At 36.0% G+C, this 15,383-nt stretch overlaps 1 protein-coding gene across 6 annotated transcripts in view; it reads left to right on the top strand.

Moving 5' to 3' along the window:
• RGS7 (regulator of G-protein signaling 7) overlaps window positions 1-15,383 on the top strand; it is a 446,139-nt gene that overhangs the window by 404,507 nt on the left and 26,249 nt on the right. For all 6 annotated transcript variants that reach the window (XM_012644351.1, XM_012644352.1, XM_012644350.1 and 3 more), the window contains 5 exons: window positions 3,828-3,926; window positions 5,129-5,190; window positions 6,190-6,300; window positions 7,411-7,536; window positions 14,289-14,475. In XM_012644351.1, the coding sequence (XP_012499805.1) occupies window positions 3,828-3,926; window positions 5,129-5,190; window positions 6,190-6,300; window positions 7,411-7,536; window positions 14,289-14,475 (585 nt within the window). The remainder of the gene's footprint in view (window positions 1-3,827; window positions 3,927-5,128; window positions 5,191-6,189; window positions 6,301-7,410; window positions 7,537-14,288; window positions 14,476-15,383) is intronic.

The following is a 15,383-nucleotide window of genomic DNA, read 5'->3' as shown; positions in this document are numbered from 1 at the left end:
AGGCTGGTTTTGAACTCCTGAGCTCAAACAATCCGCCTGCCTCGGCCTCCCAGAGTGCTGGGATTACAGGCGTGAGCCACCGCGCCCGGCCTAAAATTTGAGTAATTAAACCAAGGAAAAAAGAATGGAAAGTTCAAGTCTCATAGTCTTATTATTTTCCTTTTCAAAAGTTAATGTAATACACCTGAAGAAATAGCAAATACTGGAAAGTACAACTATTATATAATTGGTGATCTTTCACTGACTTATTTTTTTAGTTTTACTTTATTTTTAATTGACAAACAATAATTGCATATATTCAATACACATATACACCATGGAATGAACAAATCAGAGTAATCAGCATATTCATCACCTCTGATATTTATCATTTCTTTGTGGAAAGGACATTTAAAATCTTTTATTTTATCTACATTGAAATATGCAACACATTATCATTAACTATATTCACCTTGCTGTGCAATAGAACACTCCGGCTTATTTCTCTCATATGACTGTAACTTTGTACCCATTGACCAATGTCTTTCTTTTCCCCATTACCCACCCCTGAGCCTCTGGTAACCACCACTCTACTCTCTGCTTCTATGATTTTGACTTTTTTATACTCCAGATATAAGTGAGATCCTATAGTATTTGTCTTTCTCTGCCTGACTTATTTAACTTAACATAATGTCTTGTAGGTAAATCCATGTTGTTGAAAGTGACAGAGTTTTCCTGTATTTTAAAGGCTGAAGAAGTATTCCATTGTGTATATATACCACATAATTTTTAGTAAAGAGACCTCAACTGTTATTTCAGAGTTCACAAGGTTGTTTTGTTTAATCATGTTGAAACATGGCTAGTGTCAGTTCATTTAGGCCATTTCTGTTTCTTCAATATAAACTAAATCTTTGTACTCCAAGCCCCATGCTTGTTATTCTTTTTTCTTCATAAGACTTATCACAATTTTAATCATATGTTCATCTGTGTAATTACTTTATAACTAACTAATTTCCTCTACACTGGGTTGTGAGTTCCAATAGAGGAGGAAGTGCATCTATTTTGTTTACCATTATTTCCATACTGCTTAGCACTATATCCAGCATATAGTAAGTGTTCAGTAAATGTAGAACGAATGAATGAGAGAATGAAGGAATGAAAGAAAAGAGCAAGTCCAAGCCATTTAGCTTAGTCCTGCTAATCGTGAATTCAAAGCACATGTGCTAGTCCTTGTGTTGCAATGGATGGCCAGTGGTGGGAATTGGGTTCTAAGGACTTGGTGTTAGGACAAGACCGGGGGATTGAAGAGCCCTACCCAAGGTAGTATGGAATTGGATAATCTCTCGATGGTTAAACTGTCAAAACCTGTTAAAGTCTAAGTGCAAAATAATGGAGAGATGCAAGGGAAAAACCAAGTTCAAACCAAGTTCAAGCTAAGAGGCAACGTTAAGAGGATGTTGGGACCAAGTGAAAGCAGATCAGGAACAAAATATATTTGAATTTAGAGATACTGGCAAGTTTTGATGATAGGCCTGAAAATGACTCCTTTAAGCATCTAGATCTACTGTCATCTAATTTTAATTTTAAGGTCATTAAATATGAAATGTCCAATTTTGAATCAAAAGTGTAGTTTATTATACCACAAACAAGAAGCAGTACAATTAATCAAAGTATGCACTTAAACTATCTACATAGTTTTGCCATCTTAACGGTAGCTTGTTTATGCCGGCAGCGAAGAATCCTGGATAGCTTGTGGCGATGAAGTGACAAAAGGGGTGTTCCACAGCTTATTGAGAATTGAATATTTTTCCTTGCGAGAAATGGTCCAAAGCCTGGAAGAAGTGGTAGTCAGTTGGTGCAAGGTCTGGTGAATAAGGTGGATGACAGAGAGTTTCCAAGTCCAGCTTCAGTAGTTTGAGCAGTATTGTTTGTGTAAGATGTGGTCGAGCATTGTCTTGCAAGAGGACTGGCCTGTCTCTATGGACCAATCTTGGCTGTTTAACTGTAAGCTTCCTCATCATTTCATCCAGTTGGTTGCAGTAGACATCCGCTGTTATTGATTGACCAGATTTCACGAAGCTGTAGTGGATAATACCAGCACTGGACCACCAAACAGACACCATTAGCTATTTTTGATGAATATTTGGTTTTGGACTGTCTTTTGGCCCTTCATCTTTATCCAACCACTGTGCTGAATGCTTGCAATTGTCAAAGAGAATCCATTTTTCATCACACATAACAACACGTTGTAGAAATGGTTCGCCTTTATGTCGTGACAGCAAAGAAAGGCAAGCTTCCAGATGATTTCTTTTCTGATGCTCGTTTAATTCATGCAGAACCCATGTATCCAGCTTCTTTACCTTGCTGATTTGTTTCAAATGGTCCAATATTGTCGGAATAGTAACGTCAAACCTTGCTGCTAATTCACGTGTAGGTTGATATGGATTTGTTTCCACTATAGCTTTCAGCTCATCATTATCCACCTTGGTCTAAGGTTGCCCACATGGCTCATTTTCAAGATTAAAATCATCAGAACGGAGCTTCTCAAACCATTGACGTACTGTGCATTCATTAGCCACATACTTCCCAAACGATCCATTGATATTTTGAGCTGTCTGCACTGCATTGTTTCCACGATGGAACTCATATTTGAAAATAACACGAATTTTTGACTTATCCATGGTTTCATAAAAATTGCTCTAAAAAAAAAAAGTTGAAAGATAATCACAAGCCAAAACATGTATTTGAAAGACCGAGCATGTACATTCACAATAAATACAAAACAAGAAGTGCCAAAGTGAAATGACAGAGATATCAACTGTCAAACTTAGTGCTTAAGGAAATTGGACATTTCATGCTTAATAACCTAATAGTTTCTTTGCAAGCTGTATCCCATTGCTTTAATTTTGCCGGTCTCAAGCAGTTTTATTATGCCCTTCATCTTTATCCTCGTGTCCAAAGAAAAGGTGCTCAATAGCACCTGTGAAATTCTTTATTTAAAGGAATAATACTTTGACATTAAAGAAAAAGTAATTTGGCATCTCTCTTGAGTTGACATGTGGGATGTCTCTCTCTCAATTGAGAGTAGTTTTTTTTAATTCTTTTGGTCAACAAATCTTTATCAATACTTACTAAGCAATAAGTCTGTTTCTAAAAAGAGTCTTCCTAAATCTAGTGGGTTTGACCTTTTTACAAATTAATAAAGAAGAACTGGGGCATCAAGAATTCCAAAGATATGTGCAGCCTTTGGGGTCAGTGGTGTTTGAAAATGGCACCCAATGGCAAGGCCAGTATTGTCAAGTAAATAACCCAATACTGATATGGCAAGGTGGGAGCACGCTGGGGTGTCTTTGATTACACCCTCAGAAACAAAATCAGCGATAGAATTCTTAACCTCGTCACTCTCTGCAATACTCCATTTTGTTCCTATGTAAAAGTTAGGTTACTTTTTAATTTTCATTGGGGTTATTAAATTTCCATTCCATTCTATATCCATGTCTATTTTTTCTTAAATTGATGCTTATTAAATGTTATTTAGTGTTGACATTCTCCAAATTAGTATTCTTAGTCTACTCCCAAATTTTATCACACTCACCATGTTTTCTACATATACTCAATTACTATTTGAAAGTTAATAATCTAACCACATATTTTTTGAAAGAGTTGTGTTTCTATTTTCATGTATATGATATTTATGATGGTAATGGCTTTTGAATTTTGATAAGAAGATTAATCAAATAAGCTTTGAGTTACCTTACTGAATTTATAATATAAAATTATTTTTTAGGAAGTCTGTGACTATAAATAGTATTTTGTCCTAAAATGTTTATTTTTTTGTTTTAATGTAGTCTGTCTATGGTTTACAAAATGATATTAGGAGTCACAGTCCTACTCACACACCCACACCGGAAACTAAACCTCCAACAGAAGATGAATTACACCAACAGGTGAGTCAACCTGTAAGATGAATTGTTGAAGGTTTACAGAGTAACAGCTATGGAGACCCAGACAGTGAATGGTAGTAATGGATATTTTAAAAGGTTGTATGGGCAACTGTTTCATATAGAAGATCTGCAGTTAAAAGATGAAGAAATTATCTAATTTTAAGACATATGGTTACTGGAAAATGTATCAATATACAGCAGTGGTTTTTAAAACTCTCCACTATTTACCCCAATCCTTTTTCCTTTAACCGATTTTTAAAAATCACATATACTGATTTATATGTGACTCCATCAGCAGCAGTTATTTTGTACTCCAGAATTCTGTCTTAAACGTGAGGGGACAAGAGGTTGGGAGCACTGGGCCACACATTTCCCGTATCCGATGATGTGACATTATCTTCACAAAAGAGTGTTTATTCTTGTTTTCTACGGTTCTGATTTCTCTACACCTGCTGAAGTGTTTCCTTGTCAGCACTGTGCACAGTCATGCTGTGTCCTGCTTTTTTTCAGCAATTGATCAATAGTTTTGGCTCCAAGTAATATTTCAAAGCAAACTCCAATTTCTCGTATATCAAATAATAGCTAAATCTCTTGATGGACTTAGTAATGGGATGTTTTTCCCCTTTTGACTCTTTCCTCCTAATATTTTAATATGGTTTATCAAAAGTGTAATATATACTTTTCTAGGATATTATAATCACCATGAAGCGAAACTAACTCAGAGAGTTTTTAATTAAAGTTTCCTATGTGTAATTATGTCCATGTGAGCATTTTTCATGAATTGCTGATATAATTATTCTCAAAACACATATCATTGATGCTTTACTAGTATTAGAGGCAGGATTTATTTTTGAAATTATAGTAACAAATAATAAATACATTTGATTCTGGATCTAGGTTTTCATCATGAATAAACATTTAAAATCTCCATAACACTTTTAAAATATAGTTACATTTTGTTAAAGTAGGCAGAATGTTCAAACTCATTGCTATTCTAAAGCGGTATCAATTGTGTTTACATTGAAACTTTTTTTCATTATCTCCTTTTTAAGAGCCCCTTGCTTTGATTTCTTTTTTACCAACTTTGAAATTTTATTAACTTAGAATATACTCTTGTTCAGAATTGCCCAGTCTGTCAGAATTTATAGTCGAAAATTGTGAGAATGTCATTACTTATGTAACTACTTCTCTAACCCTCTTTTCAGATAAAATATTGGCAAATACAGTTAGACAGACATCGGTTAAAAATGTCAAAAGTTGCTGATAGGTGAGTATTTCAAGATACCCATATAAACTGAAAATTTTCATATGGCAATTAATCATGTTAAAAATGATAAGAGAACTGTTGGGAGAGGCGCGGAGATAAATAATTGGAATCCTGTAAATAATGTGATTTTGTTTTTCTTTTTGCACATCGAAACTTTCAAAGAAGTCTTTTGCTGTAGTTTAAATGACAAAATGATCATTATTGTCTTAAATGCCTGGAAGTCCAATCCTCGTGCAACCAAGAATCAGCTGCAGAGGATAATTCCACAGAGTTGAATCTTTTCACTCCTGCTGGAAGAAATGAAAACTTCAATTTACTGGTTACCCTTTGGCAACATGGAGCCTCTCTACAAACTTGTTTTAACATTCACAATCAACTGTTATTGCATGACTTCAGAATTTGAATGAAACTCAGATTTTAGATATTTTCCTTTTCTTCATTTAAATCTGTTCTTAATGGCATTCATATTCTTCACTTTTGGGCATTGCCAAATCCTACCTCTCCAATTTCTTCTAGTCCTTCTCCCTTTTTTAAATTTAAATACAGACTTAAAAAAATTCTTTTTTGTCAGTGGTTCCCCTTTTATCTAATTCTTATAAAGATTTTTGACAAAAATTCCCTTTTAATCCCTTCTCCAAGTTGGCTAAAATCGGTTCTGCTCTGGGTGGACTTGGTTAAGCAAGGATTGGAACTGACCCTTAGCGCTTGTCTTCACACACTGACCTCTTCCGTGTTGCTTCATTCTGACAAAGAGTTATTGACTTGCATGGCTTAGGCATGGGGGGATATGGGATCCTTAGCCATATGTCTGCCAAGAAGCACAAGTCATTGCATGCAAGTTATTGAAATGTAAAAATTGCCATTGGATATCATTCTATAAGTAGGCAAGGATTCCTCGGTCAGACATTTTTGTATCGTGTCCCTTACTTTGGATAGATTGTAACCCTAGTCAGAAAAGTAAGGAAATTGGAAATGTTTTGTTTTTTTTTTCCTCCCTAGTCTACTCAGTTATACAGAACAGTATGTAGAATATGACCCATTTCTTGTGCCACCTGATCCTTCTAACCCGTGGCTATCTGATGATACTACTTTCTGGGAACTTGAAGCAAGGTAGGTGGCATTTTATCTTCCTCTCAAATGTATCACTTTATTTCAGGGTCTGAGTAAAGTAGGAAGAATACTACAGCTGGTTAATTGTAAGTGTAATTTTACTCTGTCTACACTGGCTCATGATACAACACTCTTGTTTTAGATAATGGCTTGCGAACTTTAGACATTTGCATTTGCATTAAGATTTGCATTGGCGGGCCCAAAATTAGAGGTGCAAGAGTTTCAAAATGGGTTAATCAGAGTTGAGATCTTCGGTTCTTGAAGTTTAGTTCATTGCTATTAGCTTCCCTGAAAACCCACATAGCCATGAAGTCCTATGTACTCAAGTAAAATGAATACTAAATCTATACATACTTAAGCCCAATGCTATGCCTTTATAAATTCAGCTTTAAAACAAAACGAACTTACCATAAACACTTTAAGAGAAACTGACGAGAAACTGACTTCTTAAGAAAACCAAAGCACAATTTAGAACTCCCTACTTTCTTTCATGAGCTATATATATAGGGGAAGAATCATATGATCAGTACAGATCATTGCATATCGCTTTACAAAGAGAGGACTAGTACACTGTGGCACTTCTCTGGATTGCATTTGTGGACTGTCTCTTTTACATCGAGCCATGGATCTTAAACACCTGACATGTCCAGAATTCTTCATGTACAAGTTAAAGATTTGATAGATGAGGAAGCTAGAATCCCAAAGTGTCTTGACTCAATCAGGACTAGGTCACATATTTATTTGACACAGAGTCTAAACTAGTACTGAGGCCTTTTAGTTACTAATGCATTTTTCCCCGTACGACATATCTCCATCAGACTGCATTGTGTAGTGGTTAAGAAACACAGAATTGGGATCAAAATGTCTGGATCCTTGCCACTTATTACTTAGCACCTAAAACTCAATAAATATTAGACTGTATTATTGATATCTAACTTATATCTCACTGTGATTTCATGCAGAGCCCTTAATCAGAGGTATATTTTTTTCTGAAACATAAGTTAAAGATGGAAACTTCAAGGGACACATGATTTTTGAGGGGGAATATAATAACACAAGCTAGGAATTCTAATGAAAAGAATATATTTGGCTTTGTTTTATCTCCTATAGCAAAGAACCAAGCCAGCAGAGGGTAAAACGATGGGGTTTTGGCATGGACGAGGCATTGAAAGACCCTGTTGGGAGAGAACAGTTCCTTAAATTTCTAGAGTCAGAATTCAGCTCGGAAAATTTAAGGTAAGACAGGTTGCTTGCATCTTATACTATAATCCACAGAGACGTTATCAATGATGTATCTGGTTATTTTGGACTTAATAGACCAGTTAATTATTCTCCCACCAACATCATGATGATATGAACTCATTGAATTTCTGCCACCTAACGAAAGGAAAAAAATAACCAACGCAAAGGCTATCCAATATATCAATTCCTTATAATAATTTATTTTTACGCTGTCATTGGATCTTTTAACTCTATAAATTTAGTGCTTTTGAAATGGACTCCATACGGAAGTGCAGTACTTAGACTAACGTTTGGCAAAGTGGAGACTGGCCAATGATATCTATGTAGTTAATTTAAAATATCACCTATTTATCAACATTGGCCTTCTTTGCATATCGCTTCTCAAGTACAATGGAGAAGACGAGACTGGGCACTATATCAAATAGTTGGAGACAAAACTCTTGGGGCAGCTCATTTACTTTACACGTTTAAATACAGCCACAAGGCAGTTGAGAGCAGCACCGTATTGAGCTGTTTGTGGGACGGGGCACTTGTTCTACCCATCTTTTTGTAAACATTATCCTTATATATTTTTGAAATTTACTAACTTAACGGGCACCTGGAAATTGCATTTTTAAATATGAGACATTAGAGTGGGTTTTAATAGCTCCATTTATGATCATTAAAGTGAGTAATAACTTTGCACTACATAAAACTGTTTTTCCAGGAGCTCTTTCGTTCATTATTCTTTTGAAACCTGATATCCTATTTTTACTTTTTCATGACTTATGCAGTCCTGTGAAATTCATTTACGGAAAGGTCTCGGCATTCATTTATTTTCATTGGAAAGGTACAGCGCCAGGCATTGTCACATTCTTTTCAGGAGATTTAACAGATGCCAATACCAAACCATTCAGAACAATGTAGGACATTGACAGATGTCTCATGGATGAAGCAGGATGGCCACAGACAGAACCTGACTCTGTGTGCCTGTGGATTGTGGGGTGCAGCTTCCTTCCCTTTCAAGTTTATGGGCACCCATCCTGATGGATCTTCTGCAAGGTCTACAGTTGTTCAAGATCTCTGTCGGGCCTACTAAATGACATTTTCTATATTGAGCTCACATCATCCGTGATTGAGTGCAAGGATGCCAAAAAATAAAAATCAAAGCAGAGGTAAAGGATACTTTAGGCATTTTAGTGGACAGGGAGATGGATTTACCCCTCAGTCTCTAAGTTTTGGAAAAGATGCTGACAGCACAGGTGTCATGATAAGGAAATAAACAAGTAATAAGCCAGAATCATTTAACCAAATTACAGAAACACCTGCTCTCATTAAAATTACAGTCTCGTGGTAGATACAGACAAGAAAACAAAGCACAACACAAAATCGTGAATGTTTACATAGGAGAAGCACAAAGGGATGCCTAAGCCAAAGTGGGATCAGCGAAGGCACACTAGGGGAAATAACTTCTAGGCTGAGAACTGGGTGATGAGGAGGAGATAACCAGGCGAAACAGGAAGAGGGAAGAAGCTGTGGGTCAAAGAGGAGAGTATGTGCCTTCTCTGTGCCATGCACGCATTGAATCATCGCCGATTCCTTAATTCAAACCATTTCTTATCTTAATAATTCTATGCCTCACTGGTCTCCCTGCTAAGTAATTATGTATAAGAAACATCAGATATTTCTTATGTATCTATACACACACACACATATATTTCTTAAGTATTTGCTATATGCCTATCATGTTTCCTTACTTGGTATAAGTAGAAAAATCATAGAAAGATATAATTGTAGATATAATTCTTCAACACTTACTATACACAGAATATATTTTATATCTACTACTTCTATAAATATGCTATGCTATGTTTTGTATTCATTATTTCTGATTAGCACCCATGTAGCCATCACAACAAACATGAAAGGTAAATATTATTGCCTCAATTTATAGATAAACAAAATATGTCTGAGGAAGGTTAAGCACCTTGTGCAAGGTCAGACTGTATGTAAGTGGCATTTTCAGTTTTCTATGAACCAGTATTAAGCTACTGTCCACTGTCCCCCAGATCTGAGTCCCACTCTGCTTCTACCTATGTATCGGTGTCACACACTAAGGGAGACAAAATGGTTCAGTTGGTCAACAGGGCTGCTGACCATAAATAACTCATACACATAAATAACTCTCGGTGCATCTTTTTTTTTAATTTTTATATATTTTTTTATTTCAGCATATTATGGGGATACAGATGTTTAGGTTAGATATGTTGCACATGCCCCTCGTCCGCCCCCAAAGTCCGAGCTTCAAGCGTGTCCATCTCCCGGATGGTGCGCATCGCACTCTTTGTGTATGCATACACCTGTCCCCTCCTCCCCACTGCCCGACATCCAATAAATGTTATTCTTATATGTGCACTTATGTGTTGATCAGTTAATACCAATTTGATGGTGAGTACATGTGGTGCTTGCTTTTCCATTCGTGGGATACTTCACTTAGTAGAATGAGTCCCAGCTCTACCCAGGAGTATACAAGAGGTGCTATAGCACCATTGTTTCTTAGAGCTGAATAGTGCTCCATGGTATACATATACCACATTTTATTAATCCACTCATGTATTGATGGGCATTTGGGTTGTTTCCACATCTTTGCAATTGTGAATTGTGCTGCTATAAACATTTGGGTGCAGCCGTCTTTTTCATAGAGTGTTTTTTGTTCTTTTGGGTAGATGCTCAGTAATGGGATTGCTGGATCAAATAGTAGATATACTTGTATCTCTTTGAGGTATCTCCATATTGCTTTCCACAGAGGTTGCACTAGTTTGCAGTCCCACCAGCAGTGTATTAGTGTTCCTATCTCTCCACATCCACGCCAACATTTATGGTTTGGGGACTTTTTGATAAAGGCCAGTCTCACTGGAGATAAGTGATATCTCATTGTGGTTTTGATTTGCATTTTCCTGATGATTAGAGATGTTGAGCATTTTTTCATGTTTTTTGGCCATTATTCTGTCTTCTTTTGAAAAGTTTCTGTTCATGTCCTTTGCCCACTTTTTGATAGGGTTGTTTGATTTTTTCTTGCTGATTTTCCTGAGTTCTAAATAGATTCTAGTTATCAGCCCTTCATCAGATTTGTAGCATGTGAAAATTTTCTCCCATTCTGTAGGTTGTCTGTTTGTTCTTGTGACAATTTCTTTGGCTGTGCAGAAGCTTTTTAATTTGATCAGGTCCCATTTATTTATTTTGGTTGTTGCTGTGATTGCCTTTGGGGTCTTCTTCATAAATTCTTTGCCTAGGCCAATGTCCAGAAGAGTATTTCCAACATTTTCAGTGCATCTTATCTAAGCAGCCCCTTTCTAAGGACCTTGCTATTGATGGCAGTGTGTCATTCATATGAGCATTTTCTTCAAATATTAGGACAGGCAAAAAAGTCATGAAACACTGCTTATCCATAACCAGTTATGCCTCACATATGACTCTGCTTTCTACTGGTGTGTTTTTGCTCATTCCTTTTTTAGGCAAAGCACCAAGCATAGAGCAAGTGCGAAGTAAATGCAGTAATACATTTATTTTTTTTTATCATTGAGTTCCTAAAAATATTCCAGGCACTCTGCAGTGCCCTCTACATAATTTATGTCATTTCATCCAATGAAAACCCAGTGAAATAAGGTAATAATGGTAATAAGGTATTACCATTCCATTTTACTGATAAGGAAATCAAGACTCAAAGACATCAAAATACTCATACACTGCTGTTGACACTGCAAACTAGTACAACGTCTATTGAAAGTAATATGGAGATATCTCAAAGAACTGGAAGTAGAACTACCATTTGATCCTGAAATGCCACTACTGGGTATTTACCCAAAGAAAAAAAGACATTCTATAAAAAAGACATCTGCATCCAAATGCTTATAGTAGCACAATTCACAATTGCAAAGATATGGAAACAATCCAAGTGCCCATCAATATATGAGTGGATTAATAAAATGTGGTACATGTATACCATGGAGTACTACTCAGTCCTCCCCAAAAAATGGTGAACTAACATCTCTTGTATTATCCTGGCTGGAGTTAGAGCCCATTCTTCTAAGTGAACTATCACAAGAATGGAAAAACAAACACCACATGTACTCACCAATAATTGGAACTAATCGATCAACACTTACATTCACATATGGAAATAACATTCATCGAAAATCGAACAGGAGGGAGAGGGGAGAAAGGGATGAGTAAATTCACACCTAATGGGTATAATGCACACTATCTGGGGGATGGGCACACTTATAACTTTGACTCAAATGGTATAAAAGCAATTTATGTAACCAAAATACGTGTACCCCTGTAATATTCTGAAATTTTTTAAAAAATTTAAAAAATTATACATTTGATAAAATAATTTAGCAATTTCACTGCTAGTAATTTACTCTATGTGTATAGTTCCTTTTATATTTATAAACATATGTACAATGTTTATCTCTTTGATTCTGGTGGTAACAAAAATGTCAAAATAATTAGACGAGGAATGATAATTTGTGAAGACAACTTTCTACAATGAAAAACAATGCAGTTGATAGAGCCAGATATACATTATGTTGATATGGAAAAATCTACAAATTTATTTTAAATTATTAAAGAGAAAAATGAACATAGAATAGTAACATTTGTATAAAATAATTAATAAATAAAATTTTAAAATTAAAAAAAACAAATAAAATACTTAGATTCCAGCTACTGTGAAATAAAGAGGGTGAGATTTTTAACCAATGCCATTGATGTTCTATTAAGCTATTGCAGTGAATACCATAATGACGAGGATGAGAAAGGCAACGATGCTGTTAGGAGACAGTGTGAGGGAGTGGTGTGAGCGTGTCGTCTGCTGCAGATTATCCAGGGGCAAACCCCAGCTATGACACTGATAATGGGCAACCTTAAATATGTCACTTAATCTTCATATACTCAATTTCCCCTTCTCTAAAATGGGTGAAATAATAGAACTTACTCTATAGAGTTGTTATGGGAATTAATTGGGTTAGTATAGGTAGATTACTTAGAGTGTATCTGCACCTACATGTCCGTGTAGGTGTTGTCATTATTAACTTCTCAGTCTTGTGATATTTTATCCTTATTTCCAGGTCCATTTCGGATGTCACTGCATTTATAATAGCTTTCCTAGACCCCCTTTTTCCAAGCCAGCACTTGCTCCAGCAGAAGGGCTCTGTCCTGCTGGGCACTCCCAGACCATCCAGCTTGATCTCTTCCTAGAGAGCCTGTCATGTGCTTCCTGGTATTATGGCCATTTGAAGGGCATATTTTTGTCTCTACTCATTCTTGGAGGACAGGGACTTTCTTTTGATTAATGTGTTCAGAGCGTGCTGGAGTGAACTTGAATGAGCATGTATTGTAATGCAGCGCACACACTCCCTCGGATTGCCCGTGGTAGTCCTATTAGAGTGCACAGTGTTCAAATCTGTGTTTTAAGGGGGAATGGTCTTGAGCCTTCCTTTCTAGAAATCATAATAGTAGTTTCATATTTAAAGCACTGTCTAAATTGGATTATCTGTTACATATATCTGTAGGAAAACAAAAGGAAAACTCAAAAATCACTAGACTGAGTAGTATTTGATATTCTAATTCTAGCTCAAGTGCTTCATTACTTATTTCTGGCCTTTTGTTAATGCCCAAGTTAAAACTTAGTAGTTACAAAGGTACTGCTTATCACCTGTGCCTCTTTTAAGACTGTGGCCTGAAGCATCCTGTGTCTCTGTGGTCGTCTTCTCCATTTCTTGATTGCAATTACTATTAGAGCAATGATGGTGCCTATGGAGGATAATGTAGGCCTAGCATTTCCTTTTTCGAGTATGATTTTTTCTATTAACAAATTATGATATACTCATTTATCTTTTCAACACTATTTCTAGATCTAACCAAAAAGATATGACCTAGAGCAAAATTTAAAGAAATGCAACCCATTAATACAATGTGGCACCTTGTCACTAGACTTTGCTGTTTGCTATTATCAGCCAAAACATGGTTCTCATGTTCTTTCGGTAAATATATTCTATACACAAGTATCTATTTAGAAGTCAGTACATATTTCTCCGTGACTTCTGAATTGCTATGACACTCTGTGAATTTAAGTCTTTCAAATAGTTGCGTACGAAAGCATGCTTCTTCTGCCGTTCCACAACTCTCTCGATTAAATAGCTTAAAATTAATTCATTGTCCTGATTTTTCCAGCCAGAGCATTTTCTGATCTTGTGTCCAGGCCTCTTTTAACTCTGGTAAATCTTCTTAGTAATTCCCTTACCAGGTAGAACAGAAAAGTTTCTCCGTACTAGCCCTCATTGTTCAAATAAACAAAAGATCCAAAGAACACAGTGTAATACACTACTTTGCCCCCGGCCCCCCGTCGGATGCTGTACATCCCATACCTTTAATTCCCTTCAAACTCCTCCTCCCTTCTAATAAATGGTTAGCAGTGCTACTACTTTTCTTATGTGGAATTAAAATTACACAGGGCCCTGGCAGATCTACTTTTCACAACAAACACTTAAAAGAGATTATTTTTAATAATTTCTTGTGAAGAATTTTATATCTTTGAATACAACTCATGGGGAAAAAGATCAGTGTAGGTCTGACGTTGGAAGCCCTCAGAGAAAGTGAGTTTGCTGTTAGACCTCATGATGAGCTGTCTGATCAGTAAATATCATAAGAATGTTCGGAGTATGAGCGCTCAGAGTAACTCCTTGGCGTCACGTGTTGCGTAGGTTCTGGCTGGCGGTGGAGGACCTCAAGAAAAGGCCAATTAAAGAAGTGCCCTCGCGAGTCCAGGAAATATGGCAAGAATTCCTGGCTCCAGGAGCTCCCAGTGCCATTAACTTGGATTCTAAGAGTTACGACAAAACCACACAGAATGTGAAGGAACCTGGACGATACACATTCGAAGATGCTCAGGTTGGTACGTGGGTGGCCCTCATGTCGCAAATGTGCTCCTGAGAAGTTGACAATTGAGATACTTTAGTTTTATTTTCATTATAATTGGCAGCTATTTCTAACATTTTCAATTTAGGTAGCTGTAAAATACTGTAACTGATCTAGAAAACAGCAAAGACACTTTAAAGTGAATAGTTTTTTAAAGTCTTTCTGAATTTAAGTATTTTTATATGAGAATTTCCCAAGGGACCATATTTGAAATATTTGAAAACTTTTACTTCATTTCCTCCTCTTTGTCCCCCAGTATGTGTGCAGACACTACGTAATAATGACCCCAACTCAGGAACACATATTTAAAATCTTTAAGGTGTCTTCAGTATGGAAATTCAAAACTTCTGACATTCCTAAATTATTCATTATTACAAATTGTCAGAACTGAATTAGCTTAAAATTATGTCAAACTCAAACCAGTTTTGTCTCTGATGAAAAAAAGAAACAGTAGATTCAGGTATTGATTAATTATCCAAGTTAATTTTTTAGTCTATGGAAAGAAAAAAGAGAAATTGATTTTAACTTCCTCAGACAAATTCTGTAGTGTTCTTTTTGTAAACTGGATCTTAGCTGCCTTCTTAGAAACAATTTGAATTTCTGCTTTCTCTCAAAAAATATTGGTGCTCAAGAAGAAAAATAAACGTGTAATGAGAAGATATATTTTCTAATGATAAGTTGAAGTTGGCTCTTAAATCAAAATATGCATATTTTGTGATATCTTAAACTTCTTTTGAAGAAGAATATTAACTCTAAAAATTATCTTGTTTTTTAATAATAACACTCCTTAAATAAAATATAGAAGCTGAAGAGTGAGATATGCATATGTCTTTCCTTATTTTCACTCTCCGTAGAAAATACATTGCTCCTTGGCTTTGGTT

The sequence above is a fragment of the Propithecus coquereli genome, unplaced genomic scaffold, assembly GCF_000956105.1.
Source record: "Propithecus coquereli isolate 6110/MARCELLA unplaced genomic scaffold, Pcoq_1.0 Scaffold210, whole genome shotgun sequence".
Classification (NCBI taxonomy): domain Eukaryota; kingdom Metazoa; phylum Chordata; class Mammalia; order Primates; family Indriidae; genus Propithecus; species Propithecus coquereli.
This window is presented reverse-complemented; position numbering and strand designations above follow the sequence as displayed.